This window comes from Petaurus breviceps, unplaced genomic scaffold (assembly GCF_028583685.1).
Source record: "Petaurus breviceps papuanus isolate PSGF00001 unplaced genomic scaffold, PetGlider_PUasm1.0 90879, whole genome shotgun sequence".
Taxonomy (NCBI): Eukaryota; Metazoa; Chordata; class Mammalia; order Diprotodontia; family Petauridae; genus Petaurus; species Petaurus breviceps.
Window position 1 is genome coordinate 13,915,876 of NW_027187368.1, and position 15,149 is coordinate 13,931,024.

The 15,149-nt window shown below is 39.4% G+C and overlaps 1 protein-coding gene across 7 annotated transcripts in view; it reads left to right on the forward strand.

Moving 5' to 3' along the window:
• The window catches only part of TPX2 (TPX2 microtubule nucleation factor), a 65,910-nt gene extending 57,078 nt beyond the window's left edge, over positions 1-8,832 (forward strand). For 6 of the 7 annotated variants that reach the window (XM_069073905.1, XM_069073904.1, XM_069073903.1 and 3 more), the window contains 2 exons: positions 3,293-3,480; positions 5,138-8,832. In XM_069073905.1, coding sequence (XP_068930006.1) covers positions 3,293-3,480; positions 5,138-5,248 — 299 coding nt within the window. In that variant the 3' untranslated portion in view covers positions 5,249-8,832. The remainder of the gene's footprint in view (positions 1-3,292; positions 3,481-5,137) is intronic. The other variant, XM_069073907.1, reaches the window with a different exon arrangement.
• Positions 8,833-15,149: the final 6,317 nt, after the last annotated feature.

The following is a 15,149-nucleotide window of genomic DNA, read 5'->3' on the forward strand; positions in this document are numbered from 1 at the left end:
TGTCTTGGGCCAAGAGTTTGGGTAGATGTAGCTGGCACTTCAACAGGAAGTACGAGTTTTCCCAGCTGTAGAGTATTGGATAGGTGAGGGCAGTAAGAACCAGGTCTCCTCTTCTAAGATTGGGTCTTCAGGACATCTCCCATTGTATTGTTAGAAATTGCTTTAATAGAATTGTGGTGTTGGTGTTCTCTTTGAACATTGGCCTGGTACTCAGGATCCCTAGGCCCTAAGGGTCATCTCTTCCTCTTTCCCAAGGGCATTCTGGTTCTGTGGCATTTTTTAACTTTTATCTTTACGCATAATTAGGCATCATATGGCCCTGAATTTCTCACATTAAGTGCACGTCTACAGGTAACCATCATTCTGTCTTCCTGTGACTTAAAATTGCTGTTATCAGACAGCATAATATAGTAGAATATGGGGTTTAGAGTCCCAAGACCTAGGTTCAGATCCTGCCTCTACTTCTTCTGGTGATTTGCCGAAGTCGCTTAAATTCTCCAGATTTTAGTTCCCTTACTTATATATGTATCAGGTTTAACTAGATGATCTCTAAGCCTTCTTACAACCTTAAATTCCAGTGAGATCTGGAAACCCTGTTTTCTAAGTTCAGCTTTTGACCTTCTAGTTGTGCTAATATTTTGCTGTCTATCTTTTCTTTTCTTCCTTTTTTATTAATAAGAAGCAAAAGACAAGAAAACCAATTGATATCAAGAATTTAAGGGTTTTTTTAAACTGGCAGGGAATATTTTGAGGTCTATACACACTCAACCCAGTTTTCTGTATTTATGATACTACACAATGATACCTGTTTGAAAAGATGACCTGAAGCTCTGTAAAGTAGTACAGTCTTGGAGAGAGAAAATGATCTCTAGTGTTTCTTGTTGTTTAGTGATTTTTCAGTCATATCTGACTCTTCATGACCCCATTTGGGGGTTTCTTGGCAAAAATACTGCAGTGATTTGCCATTTTCTTCTCTAGCCAAATGGGTGAAGTGACTCACAGAGGTCACAAAACTAGAAAGTGTCTGAGCCTGAATTTGAACTCAGGTCCTCTTGACTCCCGACCCAACTCTATCCATTGTGCCACCTAGTTGCTCTCATTTCTGGTATACCATATTTAACAAGGCATAAAAATGCAAAAATCCATTAAGGAAAATTTTTTTTTACAATTTTGGGCTGAAATATTCATTTCTTTGAGTATCCTTACTAATCAAGTTATTGCTATAGATACGAATTTTGTATACTTTATAAAATTGCAAGCTTTATTAGATGGCAGAGAATCTAGAAGAAACCCTATACTATTAAAATTTTTTTTTTTGTAAATTTTTTCTCTTTAGTTGGTAGATAAAGCAGTTTTAACATAAGCAATTTTATCAAATTTTAGAGATCAAAAATATAAAAATGTTTCTGGTTCTCACTGGGAAGGCCAACCCTCACCAACCATTTCATAGGCTTCAATGTATAATCATTCTGTCCAGGTCTTTTCAAATGCAGAAAAAAAGAAACTTTTCCCTTTTTGCCATCAAGGAGGGCTCTCTATGCAGCAAGTCACCCCCTCTTTTCAGAAAGCAGTCCTTTCCTCTGAGGGAGGTGGGACTTTCCACTGTCTCTGTGCATTCAAGCCTGGCTTAGTGACATTTTCCCACAGTTTGAACCCTAGTAACTCATTTATATTATGTTTGACATACATTATCTCATTTGATCCTCACAACCACCCTGTGAGGTAAGTGCTATTATTTACTTTTTTGTTAGACTATTAAATATCAGAACTGACAGTAATTTTTTATATTTAAGTTCATTGATTTCTGTGCATTAAGCATCAAAACACTTTTGCGTTTTTCCTCTCAGTTTGCATCAGTTTTCTCTGTTCATTCACATTCACTTTTACACAGATGATTTTAATTTGTGTATATCTAGCTGTCAGGTTCTGCTTTTTGTTTGTATTATTTTGTAAATCTTTGCAGGTTTCTTTGTACTTTTCATCTTTGTTGGTCATCGTTGTTTCATCTCATGAGTATGGCACAATTTACTTAATCATTGATGACAATTAGATTGTTTTCAGTCTTTTGCAAATTCATATAATGCTTGTGTGAAAATCTTTGGAACAGACAACTTTTTTTGGTTTGTTTTTATAATACTTATAAAGTACTTTCCTAATAAAGAAATTAGTGGGTTGAAAGATATACTTATATTTTGTAACCTTTATTGCCTCCTGCTGTTTTGCTCTCTAGGAAGATTTACCAGTTTTTAATTCCACTGGCAATGAATGATCATTCCTGTTTTGCCACACTAATTTGATGGGTGTGAAATGATACCTAAAAGCTATCTTGATTTATATCTTTTGGATTATTAGTAAAGTTAAGCATTTTTTCAACTGGTTATTTACAGTGTCTGCCTCTTTTGAAAATTATATGTTACTGACTTTTAAAGAATTTCTACAAACAGGTTGAAAATATCTATTCGAATTTTTATGCCATATTTGCTATAAGTATTTTCCCCAAGCTGTTATTTTTATTTATTTATTTATTTGCTTTTTGGAGGGGGGAATGCAGGGCAATTGGGATTAAGTGACCTGCCCAAGGTCGCACAGCTAGTAAGTGTTAAGTGTCTGAGGCCGGTTTTGAACAAAGGTCCTCCTGACTCCAGGGCCAGTGCTCTATTCATTGTGCCACCTAGCCGCCCTTGTTATTTTTCTTTTACTTGTTTTTAGTTACATAGAAAATTCATAAATGATAATTTATAAATTATATTTCATCATAGTTAAACACAATCTGTCCTGTCTTCATTAATTTCTTCTATTTGTTTGCTTAAATTAAATTTGTCTGCTTTCCACAGTTGAGATCAATATTAAATTCCATTTTCTTAGAATTCTTTTTCATGTTTGTATCTCATTTGTGCTGGAATTCACATCTTACATTTTATGTAAGATGTGATTCTAAATTACTTTTCTACCAAACTGACAGCCATCTTTCCAAGTGCATTTGTTAAATAATGAATCTTTTCCTCTGTTATTATTTTCTAAAGGTTTATCAATTGCTGATCTTTTGTGTATATATTTCGCTGTGTTTTATGTACCCATTCAGTTCCATTGACCTATGTTGGGGTTTTTTTTCCCAAGTACCAGCTTTGATAATATCTTTGTCATGTATTTTAAAGTCTGAGTACTAGGCTTCTTTTGTTAGTTTTCTTTTTAGTATGCCTCTTAATATTCTTGCCGTATCTTTTTCCATACAAATTTGCTTATGATTTTGTCTAGTTCTATAAAGCTTCTCCTTGTCTGTCTCTATACTCAGAGGACCTTTCTGGTTCCATAGTTCAGGAACCTTTTCAGCTGGCAACAGAAAGGAGAGCCAGAGAACGGCAGGAATTTGAGAAGCAGATGGCTGAGGTTGAAGCGCAGAAGGCCCAGAAGCTTGAGGAGGCCAGGCAGCAGGAAGAGGAGCAGAAAAAGGAAGAACTAGCAAAGCTGCGCCAAGAATTGGTAATGGTGTCGATACCTGGTGGGGGAGCCTTGGAGGCTCCCAGTGCTCTGCTCTGCTCTGCCATTCATTTGTTAGGTCGCTCCTTGGCATGTGTTTCAGAGCAAACAAGGGAATCTGTGATTTGAGCAAGTCACCAGATGCACCTTTGAGCGCTAGAAGGGCAGGGTTTTAAGAATACCTCACAGGGCTAACCTGTATCAGTTGAGACAATGCATTTTTTTTAATAGAATGGGATAAAACATTTTGTTTCAGAGTAAAATTACAATATTTTTTGCATCACCTGATTTGTCTGGTCCTCCTAGTTAGTGTTAATTGGTTCTGTTCCCTCATCAGTGGTATAGTGAGGACTCTCCATTGGTTTTAGAATTATGAGACTTGAGTCTTGGTGACTCTGAGCAAATTACTTAACCTCTTAGGACTCCAGTTTCTTTATCTGTAAATGAATGAAAAAGCATTCATTAAACCTCACCTCCAAGTACCTTTAACACAATTCTCTAAGCATTATGCTAAGCTCTGGGGATAAAAATAGAAAAATTGAGATGGTCCCTGTTTTTATGTTCACAAAGTTAAGTCCAAATGCAAAGGCCTAGAAGTTCTAAGGAGGCAAGGGTGGGTGGTGGTAAGGCCCAGTGATCCTTAGGTTGTATGTCAGGAGGGTAGGTGGGAGTGCTGAGTCTGTAAGGGAGAGGAGCAAGGCTGGTGGTATGTCCTAGAGGTCCTTAAGAGGCTGTGGCAGGATGGATGGTGATACCTGATTGTTCCCTGAGTGGAAAGAAGAGAGTCAACAGCAAGTCCCATTCTCCTCTAGCTATATTAACAGTCAAGCAGCCCATATTGGATTTGGGGTAGCCCCGAATGGGGAGAAGAGTACCCCTGCTGGTAGACAATCTTCCCCCTACCTTGCCATCCCAGATAGCCCCTGTAGAATAGAAATAATGATATGTGATTTGCCAACAGGGAGATTGTAAGGAAAGCATGTTTTAATTTTTACAGTGGTATAAAAATATTAGTTGTCATTACTCACTCCTCCTACTATTACTATTACTACTGCTATTACTTACTGAGAGTTGGTACAGTGTGTTTGAAAATACTGAAACTATTCCTGAGGACAAATATGATATTATGCCTTGGCATATAGATTACTTACTATCCAGCTCTTCTTTCTCCCTACTTCTCAACAAGTGCTCACAGTTGTGGTCAGGCCAAAATTCTCCTTTTCCATTGTTGTTGTTTAGTTGTATCTGATTCTACATGACCCCATGGGGTCATAGTCCTGCTTACCTAAGCAGACTTTGAGCTCCAGGAATGGAACAGTAACTTCAATTTTTTCACTTATCCCATATAGTATCTAGCACAATCTTGGTTACAAGAGTGCCCATTCATCTTCCCCTATGCCTCCTCCCAAGATGATTTTGATACTACTGCAGTTTCTAATGCTTTGCAGTTTATTTAATGACTCCTTTTTGGTAAAGGGAGCATTCCTTACTTGTCATCTATTTATATGTAAGGAATGACTTAGTCTGAAATGGTTCAAGAATTCAGTGTTAATGTTTTTTTAGCCCAATATACCCATTAAGTTACCAAAGAAAGCTGTAAACTGAGTGATAGGTCCACAACAGATGATTGCTGTTTCTTTCTTTTGTACCCTCTGTGTAGGTACACAAGGCGAATCCTATCCGCAGATACCAGGGTGTGGAAGTGAAGCCCAGCGAGCAGCCCTTGACCATACCAGTATCTCCCAAGTTTTCTACCAGATTCCAGTGTTAAACCACAGCTTCCTATGTTTGTGTGTGATCTTTCCTTGTGGGAGATAGAGGCACAGTTCACTACAAGTCAAGAATCTTTTTGTGCTTTTCCACTGGGCATGTTGGACACATTTCTATCAACTGTCTTAACTGTGCCTCACTCTTGAAGACTTTTAGCATGTGTAATTAATTCAAGGAAAGCATTCTAGTATCCATAATGAAACTTATCTATTCTAGCCACATAGTTGCTTTCTTTTAGTACAGGTTGACCATTAAAATGGGTCTAAATTCTTCTAATATAATTTTTGGTGTAGTGTATGTATCCGATTAGTCCATTCTTTTTTAAAACAAGAAAATAAAGATACTTAAATTTAGAGGCTCGTGGCTTAAATCATAATTGGAGGTGAGGATCGCTGTCTCAACTGCTTTCCTTTTTTTCATTCTCTCACCTTTCTCTTCCCACTCTTTGCTTTCTTTCAAGAGAGTAGGGTTGGCTCTAGAGATAAGTAGTTAATCATGAACTCTTAGCTTTCAGTAGCTAACAGAGAGAAAACTAGACTAAGCAAATCTTTATTTATACTAATGAGTGATAAGGCCAGATGGATAAATCAGATTCACAAGATGTTCCAGAAAACGATTGTTGCCATCACTTAAAGCTCATAGAACACATCTTTGCCAGAGCTATTATAAGAAATATTTACTCAATTCCCTCTTTTTTTCTCCATTTCCCCAAACCCACACCTACCTCCTCAGACACACACATTTCCTGTGGTGTTACCAACAAGCCAGAATTGGGGGAGGGGGGGAGATGAAAAGAGCCTGGATAGAATAATAAAGGCTCTGTAAGAAGAGTTGAAAGGAACCTGAGATCATCTAGTCCTTCTGCCATACCTGATGGAGCATTCCCATCCACAAGACTGCCAGAGGTGGTTATCCCACCTGTATTTAAACATTATGTAATAGGGATACCATTCTACTCTTGAATAGCTAATCATTTATATTGAGACAGAATTTGCATACCCTGAAATAAATTTGTTTATACTCTATACCTGTTTGTGTTTAAGAAAGAATTTAAGAGATTGCAGTAGAAGTCTGTTATTTTTGGTAAGTTTAAACTAGACTCAGAGAAACTCTGAAAATAGTTTGGGGTATTCAAACTGGAGGAAAAGTTACTTGTGCTATTCTTTGTTGGTTATCAGCTGGCATTGATAACTAGTCGTTTAAGTCGATTGCTAAACATAAAATTTTCTAATAGGTTAAGATCCAAGAAATTATTGTCTGTGGTTGTGCAACCCTGTCTTGGATACAATGCAGGATGTAGATGTAGCAGTTTTTATATGAAACTTATATGTGTTTTATATGAAGCATATAAAAACTTGTAACAAACACACATAGCCCAACAAAACAAAGTACCACATTAGCCAGGCCCAAACATGGGTGCCTCATTTAGTCCCTCTTCTGTCAAATCATAATCTTGGACCAATTATGATTTAAGCCATGGGCCTCTAAATTTAAGTATCTTTATTTTCTTGTTTTAATAAAGAATGGACTAATGGGATACATACAAGATACCAAAGATTATATTGGAAGAATTAAGACCTATTTTAATAGTCAACCTGTACTAAAAGGAAGCAACCATGTGGCTAGAATAGATAAAATTTTATATATGTTTATATGAACAGGCTGAATTTGAGTGCAAAGTGATTGAAGAGCCATCTTGAGGAGGTAATTCGCAGTGTGTCTCTGTGAGTTGCTGAAAACCTAATGGGAAAGAATAATAGGATGGCATGATGGGAAAATTGACTGTATTGTTATCCAAACTATGGGTTCCATGGGACCCCCCTGGTATTTGATAGTTGTGAAGAGAGATTTCATGAGAGAGAGAATTTCAATGCTAGCATTATTTTCCCCTCTAAAAATAATAGATTAGCCTCTTCATCATGGCATATAGATGTGACTCAGAGTTCTTGAGGCTGTGGCAATAGAGCATCAACTCTGGAAGGTCCTACTAAACATGGGACCAGTATGGGACTGCATGTCACCAAAAACTGGACTAATTAAGTTAGAAAAGGCTCATTACCTAATTGGCCACATGAAGCCCTTTTTTTTGTTTTGAATGTTTAAAAATTGATGCCTTTAGTTTCTACTATCCTATTGGGTCTTATAATAAAAGATTTTAAAAGAAAAGAGAGGAAACTTAAGCTGAGCAAAAAATAAATGAATAATTAGATTGCCTGTGGCAGTAATTTGTAATTTTTCACCCCTAAAAGTTATATTTCTGCCATCCTACAGTGAAGAAAAAGAGATGTATTCTCTCTTCTCTGGGTCCAAACTTGGTTATTTTAATCACACAGTCTTCAGTTTCATTTTATTATTCTCTCTGCTTATGTTTTTGGAGTCATTGTTGTATGACTTTCCTTGTTCTGCTTCCTTCACTCTGCATCAATTCATGTAAGTCTTCACATCTTTCTTTTGCTTCTTCATATTGATTATATCTAAAATCATGTCACTCATGTACTACAGTCTCTTTGGCCATTTCACAATTGATGGGTATCTTTGTGTTCAGAACTTTGTGTTCATTTCTTGGTTACAAAAAACAAAAGGTGCTCCCATGAGTATTGGGGAAACAGTTAATTTGGAGAAAAATCTTTACAGCAAGTCTTTCTGACAGATGTCTCATTCACAACATTTATAAGGAACTTGATTCAAATTTTAAGAAGAGCTATTCCCTGGTTGATAGTCAAAGGGTATGAACAAGCAGTTTTTAAGGGAAGCAATCAAGTTGTCTATAGCTTTGTGAAAAAATGTTCCAGTTATTAATTATTAGAGAAATGAGCATTAAATAGCTCTTAATATTCCACCACACACCCTGATGATTGACAAACTAGGGAGGAGCTGCCAGAAAACCGGTACATTAATGTGCCATTGGTGGATCTATGAATTGGTTTAATCGTTTTGGGAAGAAATTTGGCACTGTGCCCATAAAGTTATTGAACTATGCAATACCACTATGAGGTCTGTATCTCCAAAGAAATCAAAGAAAGTGGAAAAGTCCCTTTTTTGTGGTGGCAATGAGCTAAGAACTGAGGATGAGTGTCCATCAATTGGAATGGCCGAATAAATTATTATATATTAACATGATGGAATACTGTTTTACCATAAGAAAAGGTGAAGAAGAAAGTTGCTAAGAAACCTGGGAAGCTTTGTATGAACAGATGCAGAGAAAAGTAAAAACCAGGGGAAAGACTTACACTTTAATAATGTTGTTAAAATGTTGAAAACCTTTGAAATTAATGCACCGATGAACATTCAGTGATTCCAGAGGAGTGCTCCCCACCCTTGACAGATGAGGGACTAAATGAGGCACTCATGTTTGGGCCTGGCTAATGTGGTAATTTGTTTTGTTGGGCTATGTGTATTTGTTACAAGTTTTTAGTTTTCTTTTCAATGGGGAGAGGGGCAGGTACTAAGAGATGCTTGTTAATTGGAACTAAACAATGTACTCATGTGACTGTCTTTCCATAGCTTCCCCACATGGACAATTTCAGTCTATCTCTGTCTTTGCCAATTTGCTGGGTACAGAATGAAACTTCAGAATGGTTTTGATTTGTATCTCTCTTATTAATGATTTTATTCTTCCTTATGACTGATGGTATCCTATTCTTTTGAGAACTGTTTGTCCTTATCCTTTATCCATAGGGGAATAGCTCATATATTTTTGTTAATTGGTATATATCTTAGATACCATACCATTAGGAGACATATTTGATGCAAAAAGTTTTTTTTCAATTCATAATTTTCCCTTATTCTAATAGATTTTCATGCAAAAGTTTTTAAATTTCATGTAACCAAAATTATGTCTTTTGTTTTGTTATTTCCTCTCTTCCTTATTTAATTAAGAATTCCCCTGCGGCCCTCCCTCCTCCCAAGCTATATGTAGGAAAAATGTCTTCATTTTCTTCTAGGCTTTTTTTTTGCATTACCTTTTATATTTGAGTATCCATTTGGAGCTTATTGTCATCTGTTATCTAAAGTGCTGGTGGCTACATTAACTCAAAGACTGTCTGCTAAGTCAAAAGAGGGGACTATAAGTGATATTGGGGGAAGTACCTACACTGATAAAGCCACAGGCGCGAAGGAAGCTTGTAGCAAATGAACTTACATGAACCGTTTTCTATCCAAAATGGTTTTTATTTTCTCCCCCTTTTTCCCCAGCTTCCCTTAATTCCACGGCACTTCCAGTGCCTCAGGACCAAAATGTGTGTCTGTTCAATACGTTTGAGTTCCCTCGGTGTTCTGTGGCCAGATTTAGTTTGGGAAGCACTGACCTGGTAGATCTTGGACCAGAACACAGCTTTGTTCGCTTCTATATGGTTTCCCTCTGTGATCGCCTCTGTGCCTCATACCTAATGGCCTGACACCTGACCAACCTTGAGGCAAAGGTGGAACTCCTGTAGAGGCAAGTGAGCTGGCCAGGATTGGGGGTTAGACCAGTGTGCCCCCTGGGATAATGAGGACCTGACCACCTTTTCATTTCCTTTTGCCCATGACATGCTGAGGCAGGTTGGCAGTGTCCCGTTATAGTCTGTTGCCAGGGAAGTCCTTGGTGCTGAGAGGCAGTTAAAAAGCAGTCCACTTCGTAGCTATGTTTCTCTCCTTTTGGACAGGCAGGGTGGGTGAGTTACAGCCCTGGTGGCAGGGATTCAGGTAGGAACGTTGTTAACATTCTGAGTCTGGAGCCACCATCTGCCTTGCAGCCTGCTGGGACACTCAATTTAGACAACATATAAAGTTTCCTGGAGATGGGACAAGCCCTGGCTCTGGTGGTGAGCTTGCTCAAACCTATGGAAAGAGCCGAAAGGTTAAAGTGTGTTCTGCTCTGGGCAGTGACGAGGGTGTAACCAGGGAGCTGGCATGCTTGATCCCCAGCCAAGTATTCCAGGACAGTTTGTTATCCAGCTAAAGCTGGTGTCAACACTGGTTTGAAATTCAAGGGGCAAAGTCATTTGTGTTTTTTGTTTGTTTCCTTCATTCTCTCAGATGACATCTCTCTACATGTGTCAGAGGAAATGTTAGCATCATTGAAAATGGCAGGGCTTGCTTGCTTCCTTCATTTCCCCTGGGAGAGAGGCTGGGCTTTGACCCAGTTGTGACCATTCTTATGTGCTGAAGGCATCAGCTTCCCAGGAGGCCTGACAAGGGCAAACACCACTTCATTCTGACGATTCACTGCAGGGGGAGGGGACAGCAATAGAGAATGTTCCATTCAGTGGGCATTTGTTAAAGTAGAACACTGCTGTTCAAGGCAGCAGTGGGCATTAGAGAAACTACTGGTTTTGGAGTCAGAGGAGCTGGGTTTAAATCCTTGCTTTGCTATGTATGTTATGTAAAGCAAGACTGAGCCTCTCATTTGTAAGGTGAAGGGGCTTAGACTGTCTTGGAGGCCCCTTTTAGCTCTCCATGACCCCTACCTTCTAGCAGAGGAGATAATGCACAGTGCTATGGAGAATCCAACATAGTAAGCAACAGGACCAGTATTCAAAGCGGTGACCCCCTAACTACAAATCTAATGTTCTTGCTGCTATACCACACCTTTGCCAGCGAGGGAGAGAGCATTCTGGGCACAAGGTACTGTGGTGATAAAAGCAGAAAAATAGGGTAATAGGATTCTTTTTCGCTAGAACTCAGAATATGTGATGACAGCTAATGTGAAGTAAGAGTAGAAAAGGTAGGATGGACCCAGGTTTGGCTAAGGGCTTTAACTGTTAGGCCAAGGCATTTGTTTTCATTATAGGCCAAAAATAAAAAGATTGCCACCATCGAAAGATTTGGAGCAGAAGCGTGGTTTGATCAGTTCTGTAAGTTAAATTAAGTCTTGGAGCCTCCTGGGAGGGTAGCAAGTAAACCACCTTCCTTCTTCCTAAAGTTTTGCCTCTTGATGCCATTGCAAAGACACCCTTGCCCCATGTGGGGGTGGGGGAGCAAAATTACAGCTATATATGTACTATTTTCTTCAGTTTCCTATTTCTGTTTTCTTCAGTGAGCTTTTGGACTTCGGCCAATTCTGCTTTTTAAGGCATTCTTCCCCCAGTGACTTTTTGGACTTCTTTTGCAATTTGGTCTAATGTTATTTTCTTTGGTATTTTTTTTGGGTCTCCTTTACCAAGCTGTTGACTCGTTTTTCATGATTTTCTTGTAGCACTCTCATTTCTCTTCCCAGTTTTTTGCTTTGCTCCTCTTTCTTGAGGCCAATTCACATTTTTTTTGGAGGCTTTGGGTGTAGGAGCTTTGACTTTGTTGTCTTCTTCTGAGTGTATGTTTTGATCTTGTCCCCAGAGTACTTTTTTTTTCATTTTTCAAATGGTTTATTAACTTCTGGTTTACATCATTAATTTCAGCCAGATTTTGAGTTACAAATTTTCTCCCCGTTTTTCCCCTACCCACCACCCCAAAACAGCAATCCCACAGGATATCCTCTCCTCCAATCTGCTCTCTCCCATATCTTCTCCCATACCCCCTTCGACTTTTCCAGTAGGGCATGGTGGATCTCTATGCCCCAGTGCCTGTATATCTTCTTTCCCAATTACATGTAAAATAGTATTAGTAATAATAAAAAATATTATATATAATTTTAAACATTTGATTTTAAAACTTTGAATTCCAGATTCATTCCTTTCCTCCCTTGTCACCCACCCTTACTGGGAAGATAAGTCAGTATAGGTTGTACATGTGTAGCTAATGCAAAACATTAACATAGAAAATACATTGATATTATAAAAGACTGACTATATTTTCCTCCCTCCTATCCCACCACCCACTTGTTCTATTCACTACTTTGATCCTGTTCCTTTTCAAAAGTGAGTGCTTCCAACTTCCCTTCCCCCCAAGCCTGCCCTCCCTTCCATTATCCCCCCTCTCATCCCCATCCCCCCTATTCTCCTGTAGGGTGAGATACCCCATTTAGTATGTTTGTCATTTCCTCCCTGAGCCAAATTCAATGAGAATAAGGTTGACCCCTTTCATTTTGCCTTCCTATTCTTCCCCTCCATTGTAACCATTTTCCCTTGCCTCTTCTGAGATAGTTTACCCCATTCTGTCTCCATCTCCTCTCATATTTCTCACCTCTTAATTTCACCTTTTAAGTATCATCCCTTCTTATTAACTTGGTCCTGTGCCCTCTATGTATACCTGTAAACATATATACACACATTCACATATGCCCATATACCCTCCGATATAATCATATATATATATATATATATATTTCTATTCCGTTCAGCTGTTTTCATACTAAGTTTCATCAGTTACAATTATCGTTTTTCTATGTAGGAATGTTAATAGTTCAACTTTGATAAGTGGCTTATGATTTCTTTTTCCCTGTTTACCTTCTCAAGCTTCTCTTGCTTCTTGTATCTGAATGTCAAATTTTCTATTCAACTCTGTTTTTTTTCATTAAGAATGCTTGAAAGTCCTCTGTTCCACTGAATGACCATATTTTTCCCTGAAACATGACACTCAGTTTTTCTGGGTAGGTGATTCTTGGTTTTAATCCCAGCTCCTCTGCCCTCTGGAATATCATATTCCAGGCCCTTCGATCCCTCAGTGTAGAAGCTGCCAGATCCTGGGTTATCCTGATTTTGTTTCCACAATATTCAAATTGTTTCTTCCTGGCTGCTTGTAATATTCTCTCCTTGATCTGGGAATTCCAGAACCTGGCTATAATATTCCTAGGAGTTTTCTTTTAGGGATGTTTTTCAGGAGGTGATCGGTGGATTCTTTCAAACTCTATTTTGCCTTCTGGTTCTAAAATATCAGGGCAATTTTCCTTGAGAATTTCTTGAAGGATGATTTCTAGGTTCTTTCTTTGATCATGGCTTTCAGGTAGTCCAATAATTTTTAAATTATCTCTCCTGGATCTATTTTCCAGGTCAGTGGTTTTTCCCATGAGGAATTTCACATTGCCTTCTGTTCTTTCATTTGTTTAGATCTCTTTAACATCATCTTGATTTCTCATAAAGTCATTAGCTTCCCTTTGCTCCATTCTAAATCTGAGGGAATGATTCTCCTCATTGAGCTTTTGAGTTTCTTTTTCCATCTGGCAAATTCGGCTTTTTAAGGCATTCTTCTCCTCATTGCCTTTTTGAGCCTCTTTTGCCAATTGAGTTAGTCTTGTTTTTTAAGGTGTGATTTTCCTGAGTCAGGCTGTTGACTCTCATTTTGTAATTTTATTGCATTGTTCTCATTTCTCTTACCAATTTTTCCTCCACTTCTCTTACCTGCTTCTTAAGGTCCTCTATGGCCTGTAACCAGCTCGTATTTTCCTTTGAAGCTTTGGTGCAGGAATTGTGACTTCACTGTCTTCCTCCTGTTCTATGCTTTACTCCTTTTTGTCCCCAAAATAGGAGTCTAATGTTGGAATCTTCTGTCTGATTTGTTTCCTTTTCCTGATCATGTCACCCCTCAGTCACTTGACCCCTGGGCTTTTTGCCACAGTAGGACTCTGCCACCAGACAGGGGGGCTTTTGTCCCAAAAGCTGGGGTTTTCTCAGCTGCTGGAGGTATTAGTTGGGTGCCCTCCCTGAAACCTTCACGCTCTGGCAAGTTGGTCACACACCCCAGGACCTCCAATCTAGACTGCAATCCAGATCCAAGCAGGTTAAAGCAAGATCAATTACCCCTCAGACTGGTCTCTTAGTCCCCCTACACAGCAGGCCAGGAGCTGAAGCTGTGCCGGGCCTTTCAGAGGCTTCTTGCCCTGGGGGCAAAAGCCGACACACTCCCACTTACTGGGTCCCAAAGTCCAGACTGCACTGACCTCTCACTTTGTCCTTCACATCTATGTGTTGATAATTCTGGATCGCCACAGCTGCTGCTGATCTGGAGTCCCTCCAGTCAGTGTCTGGTCAGGTCCGCCCTGGGGCTAAAACCTCTGGCTCCCCTGGGGCCTGGGCTCAGCTCCTAGAGCTCCTGGGCTGTCCTCAGCAGAAGGTTAGCTTCTCTGTGTCATTTTGTGGGTTCTGCAGCTCCAAAGTTTGTTCAGAGTCCCCTTTTACATGAATTGGGGAAGGTGGAAGCCGGAGCTTCTCGGAGGTCCTGCTTCTACTCCACCATCCTGGCCTCCAGAGTACTTTTCTATAGTCAAAAGGTTTTTCCTGTTGTTTACTCACTTCCCAAATATACTACTTGACTTTTTAAACTTTTTGTTAAGTAGGGCTCAGCTTCCAGGGTGGAGGGTGCTTCAGGGATTTTATGTAGCTGTTTTCAGAGAGACTTCTAGGGACCTGTAAGTTTTCAGTTTTCCCAAAGTGGTGTGATCTAAGGAGAGGTGTTTACTCTTCCCCTGGCCTCTGCTCTGGTCTGTGAGTGACCACAAGCTCTCTTTTCTACCCTGGAACTCTGAGGAGGGTCCCTTATCCACTACAAGGTATGCTTTGCTAGTGCTCCTCCTTGGCCCAGGACTCTCACCCAGAACGGGGACTCAGATACAAGTATGGGCAAAGCAATAGAGTCCTGCCTCAGTGCTAGCAAAGAGACCTCTGTAATCTTCTGACCATTTGTTTGATCCCCTTACTGTCTGTGGGCTGAGAGTTCCAGAAGCAGCCACTGCCCATTCTGCTGTAAGAATTCTCGCCAAAGGGGCGCCAAAGGTGGCTCAGTGAATAGAGCACCAGCCCTTGAGTCAGGAGTACCTGAGTTGAAATCTAGCCTCAAACACTTATTAGCTGTGTGGCCCTGGAGAAGTTCCTTAACCTTAATTGGCCCCTTCCCCCTCTCCCCCCCCAAAAAAAACCCCAAATGAATTCTAGTCAAGTATTATACCTCACATTAACTCATTTATATAATGTTTATAAAGCACACTTCCTTCCCATCCCCAATTTTGTAAGGCATATAGTGAATTCTCTCCGTTTTTACAAACAAGGAAA